Source organism: Takifugu rubripes, chromosome 8, assembly GCF_901000725.2.
Source record: "Takifugu rubripes chromosome 8, fTakRub1.2, whole genome shotgun sequence".
NCBI lineage: Eukaryota > Metazoa > Chordata > Actinopteri > Tetraodontiformes > Tetraodontidae > Takifugu > Takifugu rubripes.
Window position 1 is genome coordinate 46,218 of NC_042292.1, and position 16,207 is coordinate 62,424.

The 16,207-nt window shown below is 47.8% G+C and overlaps 1 protein-coding gene across 3 annotated transcripts; it reads right to left on the bottom strand.

The window, feature by feature from the left end:
* Positions 1–404: 404 nt before the first annotated feature.
* LOC115250834 (uncharacterized) lies at positions 405–16,176 on the bottom strand. 3 transcript variants are annotated; one of them, XR_003889404.1, is made up of 4 exons: positions 16,081–16,176; positions 12,190–15,180; positions 546–613; positions 413–454 (listed from the first exon to the last, which is right to left on the bottom strand). XR_003889404.1 is itself a non-coding variant. In XM_029841059.1 (3 exons), exons 1-2 carry the CDS (start codon positions 12,806–12,808, stop codon positions 552–554), a joined length of 681 nt encoding a protein of 226 aa, XP_029696919.1. In that variant the 5' UTR covers positions 12,809–12,942; the 3' UTR covers positions 413–454; positions 546–551. The 3 variants fall into 3 exon arrangements, 1 of the variants encoding a protein (XP_029696919.1); XR_003889405.1 differs by lacking the exons at positions 12,190–15,180; positions 16,081–16,176 and adding an exon at positions 782–1,700 and having other exon boundaries at positions 405–454; XM_029841059.1 differs by lacking the exon at positions 16,081–16,176 and having other exon boundaries at positions 12,190–12,942.
* Between the last annotated feature and the right edge of the window lie 31 nt (positions 16,177–16,207).

A 16,207-nucleotide genomic window follows, 5' to 3' on the forward strand; every position in this document is an offset into this window, starting at 1 on the left:
GTGTCCGTATTCTTATTCCTGATGGACCCTGATTTGACAAACTCCTGGAATCCATCCATGTATTCAATCAGATACCACTGGGAAAAGTGTACGAAAGGAAGCTTTTTTATTACCATCCCTCTGAAAATGAATCATTAGTAGTGAAGCTGAATTATTTTTTGTGCTTTTTAAAAAAAAAAATCCACTCCAGCTTCTGAGTAAGGGCTTCTGATTCTGCAGCAACATCTGAATTACCTCTCCTATAATCATTTTGATCTGTGCCAGCCACCAGCCAAATGGTTCCTGATCACCAAGCCTGGAGAAAACCTGTGAGACAATGGACATAAAAACTGAATCATCAGTTATACTGGTAGTTCTCACCTCCACCTCATCTCCAACAGCCACGTTACAGGAGAAATTTGGAGGAGGCAGCCGCCGCACAGAGTCACAACACACAACAACTTCCTCCTGTGGACTATAGATAATATATGTTAATAATCAAAACAAATAATACATCAATACACTCCAGAAGTTTGAGATGTTTAAAGAAAAAGCATTACACTTACCTGTTTTCATAAACTACTGTAAGAAGCTTTCCAGCAATGGACTTGATTTGGGCCGAAAGAGAAAGAACCTGTCACAGTATTGACAACATTCAAACACATGGTGGTTAAATAAGTTTACAATTCTTAACAACTGAGTATTGAACTAACAAATGTGTGAAATCCCAGCTGTGAGCTAGTGAATATTAAGTATACAGGTGCTTTTGCTGAGATCATCTCTAAATTTAGCAACGCCTCACCTCGTAGAAGGCGCCGTTCATCCCTTCTACTTCAACGTTGACTTGAACCATGTTGGAGCTTGTTTCTTTTGTTTGTCTCTTAGTTGGTTTTGTTTAACTAAAAATCTGGAGCTTTGCTACTTTATCTAGGCTAAGGCTCTGACCCTCATTAAATAAATTGACTTTGATTTACTTTGATTTTTAAAAATGTGCTTTGGCAAAGGCCATACAGACTCTGCCCTCCCTTTTATAATTCTGCTATGTTCGGCTATCATACCTGTGTAGACCCGTATTAAGCTCAGCGTTGGCGGCACCACGGGGAGAAAATGGACACCTTTTTAGGCTCCATGCGAAGAACTGGCGGCTCGTATTGGTGCAGTACCATAACCTGACCGATAGGTGGAGCTGTTGAAATTTACTACAATGCTTCTGTTTCAAACAAAACTGTCTGTGTCTTTTAATATGTTCCTCTGCAAACTGAACTTAACACACAGTGCCTGGTGGCCGGCCGGGCACAGCCCGAAGAGGCAACATGAGAACCCCTTCCTGTGGGCTCACCACCTGCAGGAGGGGCCAAGGGGGTCGGGTGCATTGTGTGTTGGGTAGCGGCCGAAGGCAGGGACCTTGGCGGTCTGATCCCCGGCTGCAGAAACTAGCTCTAGGGACGTGGATGGTCACCTTTCTGATGGGAAAGGAGCCTGAGCTGGTGCGCGAGGTTGAGAAGTTCCGACTAGATATAGTCGGCCTCACCTCAACGCATAGCAAGGGCTCTTGAACCAGTCTTCTTGAGAGGGGTTGGACTCTCTACTACTCTGGAGTTGCCGATGGTGAGAGGCGACGGGCAGGGGTGGCAATTCTCATTGCTCCCCAGCTCTGTGCCTGTATAATGGAGTTTACCCTGGTGGATGAGAGGGTAGCCTCCCTTCGCGGTGGGGGACGGATCCTGACTGTTGTTTGTGCCTATGGCCTAAACAGCAGTTCAGCGTATCCACCCTCTTTGGGATCCTTAGAGGGAGTGCTGGAGAGTTCTCCTTCTGGGGGCTACCTTGTCCTCCTGGGTGACTTCAATGCTCACGTTGGCAGTGACAGTGTGACCTGGAGAGGTGTGATTGGGAAGAACAGCCCCCCTGATCTGAACCCGAATGGTGTTTTGTTATTTGACTTGTGTTGTCGTCTCAGATTGTCCATAACAAACACCTTGTTCAGGCATAAAGGCGTCGATATGTGCACTTAGCACCAGGACGCCTTAGGCCTCAGATCGATGATCGACTTTGTGGTTGTGTTATTGGATTAGCGGCCTCATGATGTGGACACTCGGGTGAAGAGAGGGGCGGAGGTGTCAACTGATCACCACCTGGTGGTGAGTTGGCTCCAATGGGAAGGAAGGAAGGAAAGGAAGCCGGACAGACCCGCCAGACCCAAACATATTGTGAGGGTCTGCTGGGAATGCCTGGCAGAGTCTCCTGTCAAAAGGAGCTTCAACTCACACCTCTGGAGAGCTTTGACCATGTACCGGGGGAGGCGGGGGACATTGAGTCTGAGTGGACCATGTTCCATGCCTCCATTGTTGAGGTGGCTGACCGGTGCTGTGGCTGCAAGGTGGTTGGTGCCTGTCAAATCAAATCAATCTTTATTTATATAGCGTCTTATACAATCAAATTTGTTTCAAGGCGCTTTCCAGAATCCCAGGGGCTAACCCCAGACAAGCAACAGTGGCAAGGAAAAACTCCCCTTTAACAGGAAGAAACCTTGAGCAGGACCAGGCTCATGTAGGGGGACCCTCCTGCTGATGGCCGGCTGGGTAGAGAGAGGAGAGGAGAGGAGAGGAGAGGAGAGGAGAGGAGAGGAGAGGAGAGGAGAGGAGAGGAGAGGAGAGGAGAGGAGAGGAGAGGAGAGGAAACCTACCTCTTTGGTTTTTCAAAGAGGTAGGTTTTAAGTCTGATCTTAAAAGTAGCGATGGAGTCAGCCTCCCGTACCTGGACAGGGAGCTGGTTCCACAGCAGTGGGGCCTGGTAGCTAAATGCTTGGCCCCCCATTCTACTCCTAGAAACTCTGAGAACCACAAGTAGACCAGCATTCTGAGAGCGGAGCGGTCTATTGGGCTGGTAAGGTATCACTAGCTCCTCCAGGTAGGATGGAGCTAGGCCTCTGAGGACCTTGTAGGTCAAAAGAAGGGTTTTAAAAATTATTCTAAATTTAACAGGCAGCCAATGAAGTGACGCCATTACAGGAGTTATGTGATCTCTTTTGTCAATACCTGTCAGAATTCTGGCTGCAGCATTTTGGATCAACTGGAGGCTTCTTAAAGAGTTGTTTGGACACCCTGATAATAAAGAATTACAGTAGTCCAGCCTACAAGTAACAAAAGCATGAATTAACTTTTCAGCATCATGCCGCGTCAGTATCTTCCTAATCTTTGTGATGTTCCTCAGGTGAAAAAAGGCACTTCTAGAGACTAATTTAATGTGTGAGTTGGAGGAGAGATTTTGATCAAAAGTTACTCCTAGATTCCTCACAGAGAGACTAGAAGTTAATGAGATACCATCTAGAGTGATCATATGATCTAATCTATCCCTGAGAGGTTCAGGACCAAACACCATGACCTCAGTTTTTCCTGGGTTAAGGAGGAGGAAATTCGAAGACATCCAGGACTTTATGTCTTTAAGACAGGTCTGGAGCTTCACTAACTTCTCTGTCTCCTCTGGTTTCATGGATAAATAAAGCTGAGTGTCATCAGCATGACAATGAAAATTTATCCCATGCTGCCGAATAATGTTCCCTAAAGGAAGCATGTACAAGGTGAAGAGGATTGGTCCAAGTACAGAACCTTGAGGAACTCCATGGCTAACCCTACTGTATGAGGAGGGAACACCATGGACATGAGCAAACTGGTATCTATCAGATAAATATGATCTAAACCAGTCTAGTGCTGTCCCTTTAATCCCAATCACATGTTCCAGTCTATGTAACAGGATGCTGTGATCAACTGTATCAAAAGCAGCACTGAGATCCAGCAGAACCAGCATAGAGACCAGTCCATGATCTGAAGCTATAAGAAGATCATTAGTAACTTTACGAAGTGCCGTTTCTGTGCTGTGATGAGCTCTAAAGCCTGACTGAAACATTTCAAACAGGCTGTTCCTCTGCAGGTGCTCCAGTAAATGAGTCACCACCACCTTCTCAAGAACTTTAGAGATAAAAGGAAGGTTGGATATTGGACTATAATTTGCTAATACGTCCAGTGATGGTTTTTTAAGCAACGGCTTAATCACTGCCACCTTGTAGGACCGGGGTACATAACCTGTCACTAAAGAACAATTGATCTGGTCCAGGACAGAGCTGCCTATCATTGGTAAAACATCCTTCAACAGGTGTGTTGGGATGGGATCTAAAAGACACGTGGTGGACTTGGATTTATGGATTAGCGAAGATGCCTCAGAAAAATATATAGGGGTGAAGGAGTTTAAGGGCTCATTGGAGAACCTGTATGTTCCCACGGTCAGCACATCTGGTGATGGTCCAGTTGTTGGGATGGCCTGGTTAGCTTTCTCTCTGATAGCTAGACCTTTATCAAAGAAGCTCATGAAGTCTTCACCACTAAGGGAAGAAGGGATACATGGATCTAAAACACCGTGACTCTTAGTTAATTTGGCCACAGTGCTGAAAAGAAACCTGGGGTTGTTCTTATTCTCCTCAATTAAAGAAGAAAAATAAGCTGTTCTAGCCTTGCAAAGGGCCTTTTTGTAAACTAATAGACAGTCTTTCCAGGCTACATGATAGCTGTCTATTTTACAAGAATGCCACTTCCTTTCCAGTCTTCGCACTTTCTGCTTGAGGGTCCTGATATGTGAATTATACCAGGGGGCACACCTCCTCTGATTTACTATTTTCTTTTTCAGGGGGGCAACAGAATCAAGGGTGATTCTCAGTGAGGTTGCTGCACCTTCAGCAACAGAGTCAACCTCAGCAGGGCTAAGATTATAATGATTTGTCCCTGGGGAAACACACGGTGGTCCTGGGATTAGCACAGGGATCACTTCCTTAAACTTAGCTACAGCATTATCTGAAAGACATCTGCTATAGTAAGACTGTTCTGAGCATAGAAGAATCCTTTATCATGAATGTGAAAGTGATCAAAGAATGATCTGACAGGAGTGGGTTCTGAGGGAACACTGACACATGTTCTACCTCAACACCATAAGTCAGAACTAGCTATAGGGTGTGGTTGAAGCTATGAGTTGGTTGGTTTATCTGCTGGAGGAAACCAACTGACTCAAGTAATGAAATGAAGCCATTTCTAAAGCTGTCATTTACAACGTCATGACACATGGATATTAAAGTCTCCAATGATAATGACTTTGTCCGTTCTAAGGACCAAGTCAGATAAGAAATCAGAGAACTCAGACAGGAACTCTGAATGTGGCCCAGCAGGGGGCCGATATACAACTACAAACAGAAGTGGCTTTTCTGCCTTCCTGTTCAGATGGGTAATGCCAAGAGTCAGGCTTTCAAATGAACTGGAGCCATATTTTGGTCTAGTGATAGATTGCTGCCACTCCCCCTCCTCGTCCAGTCCAGGGTGTACCCTGCCTCCGCCCATTGTGCTGGGATAGGCTCCAGTCCGCCCGCGACCCTCAGTGGAGAAACAAGCGGTAGAAAGTGAGTGAGTGAGTGAGTGAGTGAGTGAGTGAGTGAGTGAGTGAGTGAGTGAGTGAGTGAGTGAGTGAGTGAGTGAGTGAGTGAGTGAGTGAGATGGGTAGGAGGAGTAGATTCATTTAAGCTAACATACTCCTCCTCCTGAAGCCAGGTCTCAGTAAGACAAAATAAATCAATGTGATGATCCGCTATCATGTCGTGTACTAACAGGGATTTACACAAAAGAGATCTAATATTTAACAGTCCACACTTAATTGTGATATTAGTTTCTCCAACTTGTGCTTTAGTATTAATTTTAATAAGATTATGGTGATTGACCACTCCCCTGCTCTGTGCTTGGTGAACTTTTAACCGTGGAACAGAGACTACCTCTATAGTGTTAAATATATTATTGTTGGTGGATGAGGGTTCTATGGAAGCAGCAGAGAGGTGTTTAAGACTACAGCTCTGCATCCTGGTCTGGACCCTGGATTGTCAGGTCACTTTGGGTCTAATAAAATTAGCCAAATTACTAGAAATGAGAGAGGCACCATCCCGTGTGGGATGGACACCGTCTCTCCTAATCAGACCAGGTTTTCCCCAAAAAGTGCTCCAATTGTCTATTGAGGCCACCTGGTTTTCGGGGCACCATCGTGACAGCCAGCGACAAAGTTATGACATGCGGCTAAACATCTCATCGCTGGCCAGATTGGGGAGGGGACCAGAGAATGCTACGGAGTCCGATATCGTTTTTGCGTAGTTGCACACCGACTCCAAGTTAATTTTGGTGACCTCCGACTGACGAAGCCGGGTGTCGTTGGCTCCGACGTGAATAATAACTTTACCAAATTTAAGTTTACGTCTCGCCATCAGCCGTAAATTTGCTTCTATGTCGCCCGCTCTGGCCCCCGGAATGCGCTTGACTATGGTCGTTGGAGTCGGCTTCACGTAGCGCAAAACAGAGTCGCCAATTACCAGGGTCGGTTTCTCAGCAGGTGTGTCGCCGAGTGGGGAAAAACGGTTAGCCACGGGAAGCGGGTGGTGGTGCACCGTAGGCCTTTGTTTTGGGCTACGCTTCCTGCGAACCGTCACCCAGCCGCCCTGGCTAGCCGGCTGCTCGGCTGCTGCCGGGGGACTGCTAGCTGAAACTACGCTAGGCGGCTCCACAGCAGCTAGCTTGTCCTGGCTACCCGACGCAACTCCAGCTAACTCCAAGCTGCGGAACCGCGTCTCAAGCTCGCTAAGTCTCGCCTCCATAGCCGTAAATAAACTACACTTTCTGCACCTATTCCCTTTATTAAGGGAGGCAGAGGAGTAACTAAACATTTCACACGCTGAACAGACAAAGACACCGGGTGAAACAGATGGTGAGGCCATGCTAACGCTAATAATCGGCGAAGCCCTGTATTTGTTTAATATAGGTTGTTTCTCACTGTTGTTATCCGGTGACTAGAATGTCCCAAGTGTTCAAATTTGAATTAAAGTGAATACAACACACTAAGTGTTCAGTATTAAGTGAATACAACACCCCGTGCACAATGCAACCAACGAACGATTGAGAAGGCAGGAAGTGACGCAATACGTTACCAGGAAGGACGAGGCGGCAATGCCCAAACCCGCTGGTGGACACCAGCGGTGAGGTATGCCGTCAAGCTGAAGAAGGAGTCGTATTGGGCCTTACTGGCCTGTGGGACTCCTGAGGCAGCAGATAGGTAATGGCAGGCCAAGCGGAGTGCAGCTACGGCGGTTGCCGAGGCAAAGGCCCGGGCATGGGAAGAGTTCGGTGAGGCCATGGAGAACGACTTCCGGATGGCTTCGAAAAGGTTCTGGTGTTGCGTTTGCAAAGTAAAGGCAATACAACTTAGATTACCATTGACACACAATCGTGTGTGTCTTTTATTAAAGCCACAACAAGTAGTAGAAAAAACCAAATCAGAGCGGGAAAAACACACACCCCCGCCCCTCAACTCCCACGGTCCGTTAAAGGGACCGTGCCAAATTACCCGACTTAGTTGTCGGCAAATAGTGCGAGTGAGTGAGGAACTCATACATAGCAAAATGCTCAACAGGACTATGGCAATGGAACAGATATGAACAATTATGGTGAATTATGATATTTGAGGACATAAACAGCTGTAGAGGATTATGAAATACAAGTGACCGCTACAGTGGACCACCATCCGGCGTCTGAGGAAGGGGGAGCAGTGCACTGTCAGCGCTGTGTATAGTGGCGATGTTGTGCTGCTGACCTCAACTCGGGATGTTGTGGATCAGTGGAAGGAATACTTCGAAGACCTCCTTAATGCCACCAACGTGCCTTCCAGTGAGGAAGCAGGGCTTGGGGACCTGGGGACAGGGTCTCGTATATCCGGGGCTGAAGTTGCTGAGGTAGTCAAAAAACTCCACGGTGGCAAGGCCCCGGGGGTGGATGAGATCCGCCAGGAGTTCCTTAAGGCTCTGGATGTTGTAGGGCCGTCGTGGTTGACTCGACTCTGCAACATCGCGTGGACATCGGGGGCGGTGCCGCTGGATTGGCAGACCGGGGTGGTAGTCTCTCTTTTTAAGAAGGGGAACCGGAGGGTGTGTTCCAACTATAAGGAAGGTTCACACTCCTCATCCTCCCGAGTAAGGTCTATTCAGGGGTACTGGAGAGGAGGGTCCGCCAGATAGTCGAACCTCAGATTCATGAGGAGCAATGTGGTTTTCGTCCTGGGTGTGGAACGGTGGACCAGCTCTACACCCTCAGCAGGGTCTTCGAGGGTGCATGGGAGTTTGCCCAACCAGTCCACATGTGTTTTTTGGACTTGGAGAAGGCATTCGACCGTGTCCCTCGGACTCCTGTGGGAGTATGGGGTGCCGGGCCCCCTGATATGGGCCGTCCGCTCCCTGTACGATTGGTGTCAGAGTATGGTCCGCATTTCTGGCAGTAAGTCGAACTCATTTCCAGTGAGGGTTGGTCTCTGCCAGGGCTGCCCTTTGTCACCGATTCTGTTCATAACTTTTATTGACAGAATTTCTAGGTGCAGTCATGGTGTTGAGGGGTTCCGGTTTGGTGACCTCAGGACCGGGTCTCTGCTCTTGCAGATAATGTGGTCACGTTGGCGTCATCGGCCCATGACCTCCAACAATCGCTGGATTGGTTCGCCGCCGAGTGTGAAGCGGCTGGGATGAGAATCAGCACCTCCAAATCCGAGGCCATGGTTCTCAGCCGGAAAAAGGTGGAGTGCCTTCTCCAGGTCAAGGAGGAGATCCTGCCCCAAGTGGAGGAGTTCAAGTACCTCGGAGTCTTGTTCACAATTGAGGGAAGAATGGAGCAGGAGATCGACAGGCGGATCAGTGCGGCATCGGCAGTAATGCGGACTCTGCACCGGTCCATTGTGGTGAAGAGAGAGCTGAGCCAAAAGGCAAAGCTCTCAATTTACCGGTCGATCTTCATTCCTACCCTCACCTATGGTCATGAGCTTTGGGTAATGACCAAAAGAACAAGATCACATGTACAAGCGGCCGAAATAAGCTTCCTCGGTAGGGTGGCTGGGCTCTCCCTTAGAGATAGGATGAGAAGCTCTGCCATCCGGGAGAAGCTCAGAGTAGAGCCGCTGCTCCTCCGCGTTGAGAGGAACCAGATGAGGTGGCTTGGGCATCTAGTCAGGATGCCCTCTGGACGCCTACCTGGTGAGGTGTTCAGGGAATGTCCCTCCGGTAGGAGGCCCCCGGGAAGACCCAGGTTGGAGAGACTATGTCTCTTGACTGGTCTGGGAACGCTTGGGGATCCCCCCGGACGAGCTGGAAGAAGTAGCTGATTAAGCTGATTAAGGATTCTTCTATGTTCAGAACACAGTCTTACTATAGCAGATGTCTTTCAGATAATGCTGTAGCTAAGTTTAAGGAAGCAATCCCTGTGCTAATCCCAGTGTTTTCCCCAGGGATCAATCATTATAATCTTAGCCCTGCAGAGGTTGACTCTATTGCTGAAGGTGCAGCAACCTTACTGAGAATCACGCTTGATTCTGTTGTCCCCCTGAAAAAGAAAATAGTAAATCAGAGGAGGTGTGCCCCCTGGCATAATTCACATATCAGGACCCTCAAGTAGAAAGTGTGAAGACTAGAAAGAAAGTGGTATTCTTGTAAAGTAGATAGCTATCATGTAGCCTGGAAAGACTGTCTAATAGGTTACAAAAAGGCCCTTCGCAAGGCTAGAACAGTTTATGTTTCTTCTTTAACTGAAGAAAACAAGAACAACCCCTGGTTTCTTTTCAGCACTGTGGCCAAATTAGCCAAGAGTCACAGTGTTTTAGATCCACGTATCCCTCCTTCCCTTAGTGGTGAAGACTTCATGAGCTTCTTCACTGATAAAGTTTTAGCTATCAGAGAGCTAACCAGGCCATCCCAACAACTGGACCATCACCAGATGTGCTGACTGTGGGAACATACAAGGTCTCGAATGAGCCCTTAAACTCCTTCACCCCTATATATTTTTCTGAGGCATCTTCGCTAATCCAGAAATCCAAGTCCACCACGTGTCTTTTAGATCCCATCCCAACACACCTGTTGAAGGATGTTTTCCCAATGATAGGCAGCTCTGTCCTGGACCAGATCAATTGTTCTTTAGTGACAGGTTATGTACCCTGGTCCTACAAGGTGGCAGTGATTAAGCCGTTGGTTAAAAAACCATCACTGGATCCTGACGTGTTAGCAAATTATAGGCCGATATCCAACCTTCCTTTTATCTGTAAAATTCTTGAGAAGGTGGTGGTGACTGAGTTACTGGAGCACCTGCAGAAAAACAGGCTGTTTGTGTCACAGCTGCGGGCGAACTCGCCCTTGTGTCCTCGCTCACTCCGCGCACCTGGTGCGAATCAGTAATTACGAGCCCTTTTAGTTCCCTGCGCTATGCTGCCTCCCTGCCAGATTGTCCTGTGTTCCACATGACTCGCTAGCGTTTTCCTGCCTGCCTGTTTGCCTGGTTCCAACCTTGCCTGTTCCTGACGACTCTGTTCTGCCTGTTCCCCGGTATATCCTGTCTGCCTTCGGTTCTTGTTAATAAACCTGTGTTCAACCGAACTCTGGTGTCGCTCTTGGGTTCTCATCTGCTGCCTGACAGTTTGAGATGTTTCAGTCAGGCTTATTAAAGTTACTAATGATCTTATAGCTTCCGATTATGGACTGGTTTCTATGCTGGCTCTGATGGACCTCAGTGCTGCTTTTGATACAGTTGATCACAGCATCCTGTTACATAGAATGGGGGGCCAAGTATTTAGCTACCAGGCCCCCCTGCTATGGAACCAGCTCCCTGTCCACGTACGGGAGGCTGACTCCATCTCTACTTTTAAGATTAGACTTAAAACCTACCTCTTTGAAAAAGCTTATTGTGAGTGTCAATTCAGTTCAACTTCAAAGGAAAGATGTTGTATAGTTGTTGTTGTTACGCGCCTATCTTAAACACTGTGCACAGCTGTTGCTCATCCCTTGGTTTTAGATGGTTGCAGGTGTTCAAGATGGAGGCAAGCAGGTGAGTAGGCCGCAAGCAGGTGAGTAGCATGTAGGCAGGAGAGAGGCAATGGCAGGCAGGCAAGCAAGCAAGCAGAGGGGTAAAATGGCAGGCAGGCAAGCAGGTGGCACACAGTGGTATAAATCCAAATTGTTTGTACTCCAAAATAAGGCTAAATAATCCAAATAAAATGGCTCAACAAAAAAGGTCCGAATAAATAAACTGAAGTGTTCGTTTCCTAAGTTCAAAGGCTTTCACATTCCAAAGGTACAAGGCTTAAGCGTTTTGGCTATATCACTACTAACTATTCCTTTGTCTAACTGAGACTGACTGCCAAGGGAGGGGCAGCCATCTTTACTTGGTCATGTGACCAAAGCCTGTGTCAAAATAAAAGTACGTGGCCTGAGGCCAAGAAATCTTAACCCAAGTAAACGTCTAAACTAAGGAAACTGAATTGGCTCTAACATATCCGGCCCCTTATAGCTACCACGTGTGGCTATAACAAACACATTTACAATGGGGCCAATTTTCAAAACTAAAAAACAATAAATGTTCAATCTCTTGAAGATAATTATTTTATCTTGTTGGCATGTGTTATACTATATGTTTTTGTTTTATGTTACAGTTAGTTTAGAAGTCAGGGATAGTATATAATCTTTAGTAGGAATAAGCATAAGCAAGTCAGTTGACCCTTCTTTGACATGAATACTGCTTAGACAGTTGGAGCCAGGCAGACAGGAAATGGTAGACCCTCATCGTAAAATATGACAGCATAATTTACTGGTGATTGATAAGTTCCTGGACAGGAATATGACCTCTGATCTGGCAATCTGAGAAGACAATGGAGAAGAAGGACTGCACCAACACCAAAGGAGGCTGGAAGAAGAAGATGAAGTCACCCAAGAAGAAGGACTGGATTGGACTGAATTAGCATCAATAATTACATATGTCCTTCTATAAAAGACTGGGTCAAGGGATAGTTAGGTTGTCAGACTTCATGCCCTGACAATTGACTTTGTTGTTGGTAGGGTTATGAACTGGCCCGGAGCTCTGTAATATTTGTATCTTGAATTGATTCTATGTGCTAAATACATTTTGAAATTGGCATTTGTTTACTTGAATTCTTCATTTAAAGAACACGCGGATTGGCAGTGACACACGAGAGGTATTGCAATCCAACACTCTAAATTCTAAGTTCAATTCCAGTTTACTATAAATGTTGTGTATCAGTGTATCAATATCAGTGTATGAATGTAGTACAAAGGGAAGCACGTGCGCATGTCATGAGTCTTTGTTCAGCATTCACCTTTTACCAACAAGTAGATCTTGCTGATTGGCCTTAGGAGCTGGTTGGTTCTAGTTTGCAATCTCACAGAGCGAACAAGGCCCTCAGATTCTGTTATGGCTTCGATGACTCCTCCAAGCACCCATGAGCCTCGTGGCGCTGCAGCATCAGCGATCACTACTACGTCTCCCATAGAGAAGTTCAGCCGGATGCGGGACCATTTGGATCGTTCTTGCATGAGTGGAACATATTCCTGTAACCATCGTGTCCAGAAAAGATCTGCGATATACTGTATCTGTCGCCATCGCCTTCTGGCGTACACATCTTCCTGTTTGAATATTCCTGGTGGAAGCAAGGGCTGGACCTTAAGCTGCATTAGGTGATTAGGTGTCAGTGGTTCCAAGTCATTGGGGTCACTAGAAACGGTTGTCAAGGGACGGCTGTTTAGGATGGATTCAACCTCGCACATCACTGTGACTAGACCTTCATCATCCAAAGACTGCTGGTTTGTTATTGAGGACAAGACCCTTTTCACCATTCTTATTATGCGCTCCCAGATGCCTCCATGGTGGGCACCAGCTGGAGGATTGAACGTCCACTTCACACCTTTCTGAATGAGACTGCTCTCAATTTGGTCCATGTTCCAACATTTCAGTGACTCACGTAGCTCCTTTTCAGTGGGGTTTAAATTAGTTCCATTGTCTGACCTCAACTCACTGGCCTCTTCTGGATATGAAGCGCCTGAATGCACAGGAGTCAGTATCCATCGATTATGCTACTTCCAAATGGACTGCTCTAGTAGTCAGGCAAGTAAATAGCACACCATACCGCTTTGGAATGCCACGCCCTCTTCTCACTTCTATTGGTCCAAAGTAATCCACTCCAACGTATGAGGGGGCACAATTGTTCACAATTTCCCTCGCAAAGGAATTTGCACAAGGAATCCAATATTTTACCTTCAGCTTGCCAAAATGTTGATTTCTGCCACAATGCCCAACCTGCTGATGAATGTGCCGAAGCAGGAGCTCTGAGACGAAATGCCTCTTAGGCAAGATAGCTGGATATTTCTGCTCCTCTGGCATAGCCATCCTGCTCAGGCGACCACCAACTCTTAATATGCCACGGTCAATTTGAGTTTCCATGTTTTAGGGCACATCATGAAAAGTTTTTTACTTTATGTGAGTGTCAGTTTTCAATTCAGTTCAACTTCAGTGAGACATCATCAACAATTCACCAAGAGAGCTTATTTCAAATAAAGTAATGGCAACACAGAAATTCAGTTTAAATTCATGGATGTTTTCTAAAATCCAGTATTTCAAAAGTGTATGTTATACACAATTCAAACAAATTCCAAGTTTCCATTGTCAAACAAATCCATGTCAAGTTGAGTTTCCATATTTTAGGCACTCTCAGGGAAGTCATGGTGTATTGCTGCACCAGAAGGTCACGTATCGTTTCCACAGAAATCCGGTGGCTTGTAAACAGGTTTGCCTTGCTATTGGGACATGTGTGCTCATCATGGAGGAGACCACTGGACAACCCAGCCCCAACAGGGTTTTTGGTTGCAAAAGGGCCATTGTCATTGCTATTTATCACCTTCCGTCGACCAATCGATCTGGGGGTTGTGGCAAGCCAGCCATGGATACCCGAGAACCCCTGGGAAAGAGAGATCTGGATGAGGAGCAGGCAGGATCTGCTCCCTCTGGTTCCCGGAGACGATGAGGGTGAGGGGTTGGGTCTGGTGCAGTCACCGTTGCCAGGACTTCCCCGTTGAGGCCAAGGACGGGTCTTGGCTTGGGCAGAGTGTGCGATGGGGACACGGGCTTGCATGGCCACGTCCTGGCCTATGGAAGCTGTCATCTGTGCCTGAGTTCACCAAGAATGGCGCAGAGACAGACTCCCGGCCCCAGAGGAGCGTGCACGGCCAGGGTTAAGCGGGGCGGCACGGAACAAGAAGCGCTCAGCAACACTCCCACACGTGTCAACGAGCCTAATTCCCTTGGCTGAGTCTGGCAAATCGGTGACGAAGTGGCCAGCCTGGCCGCAATTAAGGCAGAGGTTCGCCGACCGCCGGTGCTGCCGCTCCGCGTGGGAGAGTCGGGAGAGTCCCAACTGCATTGGTTCACCCGCAACGTCCTCCTGAGGTGGAGCAGGGACCAGAGTTGACGATTTAACAGGAGCTCCACCTCGCCCGGGCACGCTCTCCGAACTCCTCACTGGCCAGTCCCTGTTTCTCTGCCGGCGTCTCTCCCACAGACGATTGTCCAGCCGGATCGCCAGGCTGATGAGCATCTCCAGGTCCCCGGACTCCTCCCGGGCGTCCAACTCATCCTTGAGTGCCTCTGCGAGTCCTTGGGTGAACACCCCGCGGAGGGCCGTGTCGTTCCAGCCGCTTCTGGCTGCGAGAATGCGGAACTGGATGGAATAGTCCGCGACGGAACTGGAACCTTGGCGCAGGGACAGGATCTGGGATGCCGCTTCTCCACTCTGGACAGGATTATCAAACACCCGCTTTAATTCCGCAGTGAACGCCGGGAAACTGGAAGAAGCGGGTGTCTGGTTCTCCAGAACTGCCGTGGCCCATTGCGCCGCTCTCCCTGAGAGAAGATTCACGATGAAGGCGATCTTTGCCCTGTCGCTGGGGTAGGTGAGGGGCTGGAGGTCAAAAACTAGGGAGCACTGAAGCAAAAAACTGGCACACACGCCAGCCTCACCAGAATATCACTCCGGGACGGGTACATGGGGCTCCAGTGGTGCAGCAGCCACCCGCTGCGGAACGACTTCCAGCGTATCCGGGGCTGGTGGAGACGGTACCTGCTCCGCCCGTCCCGAAGAGAGCAGGTCCGTTACGCTCGTGTTGAGCGTCTGGAGCGAAGCCCAAATATCTGTGAGGAGCTGGTTGTGCTGGCCCAGCAACCTCCCCTGAGCCTCCAGCGTACGGCGCACTGCGTCTTGATCTGCCGGGTCCATTCTGGTCGGAGGATTCTGTTATGATACGTGGTTGTCCAGGACCTGAACGCAGAATGCAAGACGCAGTGATGAAAGGTCCAAAATAGGTTTTATTAAACAAACACAAAAGGACAGTCCTCCTGGACTGCCGGGAAGCAACAGTTTCTTACTCCGGTGCGCACAAAGAGCTCCAGCGTGGAGCCACAAAAATCACCAAAATCTTCAAAAACCAACAAAGTCACCAGAAACTTCAAAATCACTCAACAATCCACCGACACCGGTAGGCCGGAGTCTTAGTCCTTAAATAGGCGGCTGATCGCCGATGGCCTGCATGTGCGCCACCGGTGGCCGGAGCCGGCTCCACCACCGCCCCCTGCAGGAAAAACACAACCGGGAAGCCTGGACCCCAACACCCTTACCTCTACATTGTAGGCATGGTTTATGTTAATATTGTGATTTTTTTTATGCCTTCTCTTGTGTGGTCAATAATATTCTTGATTAATAAATAATAAAAGTCTGTTGGGAACTGGGCTGAGAAGTGAAGAGTTCTTGCTTTAAGCCCCAGTGCAGACCAAACATGAAAGGTGTTTTTGGTAGTAGGGAAAGGTGCCAGAACACCTCCAGAGCACTGCTGAGGTACGCTTGAGCAAGGTACTGAACCCAGAAATTCTCATATAGCATGCGATGAACTGGTGACTCATCCAGGGGCGACCCTGCCAGTTGTGTAACCTCCCCGTGACCCTGAGAGGGATGAAGAGGTTAAGAAGAGGAGACATTGATACAGCAGAAAATAAACATAGATTCCTTTCTCCATGGGGCTGTGATATAAAGGGGGACGTTCATAGAGTAGGAGAGAGTTGCACTTCGTCCAAGAGAGCAAAACCATTACATGTATCCTGTGACCATAAACACAAAACTTGATAGAGCAATCAATAATTTACAATAAATTTGCAATCCACTTACATGGTGTCACGTAAAGTAATGTGAATTTCACGGTCAAGTGTTGCATACAGATATAGAGCTATAAATCGCACAAATACAAGTCCGTGCTTGTGCATGTCTACGTTCTTCTGACAAAAGAGGAAGCAGT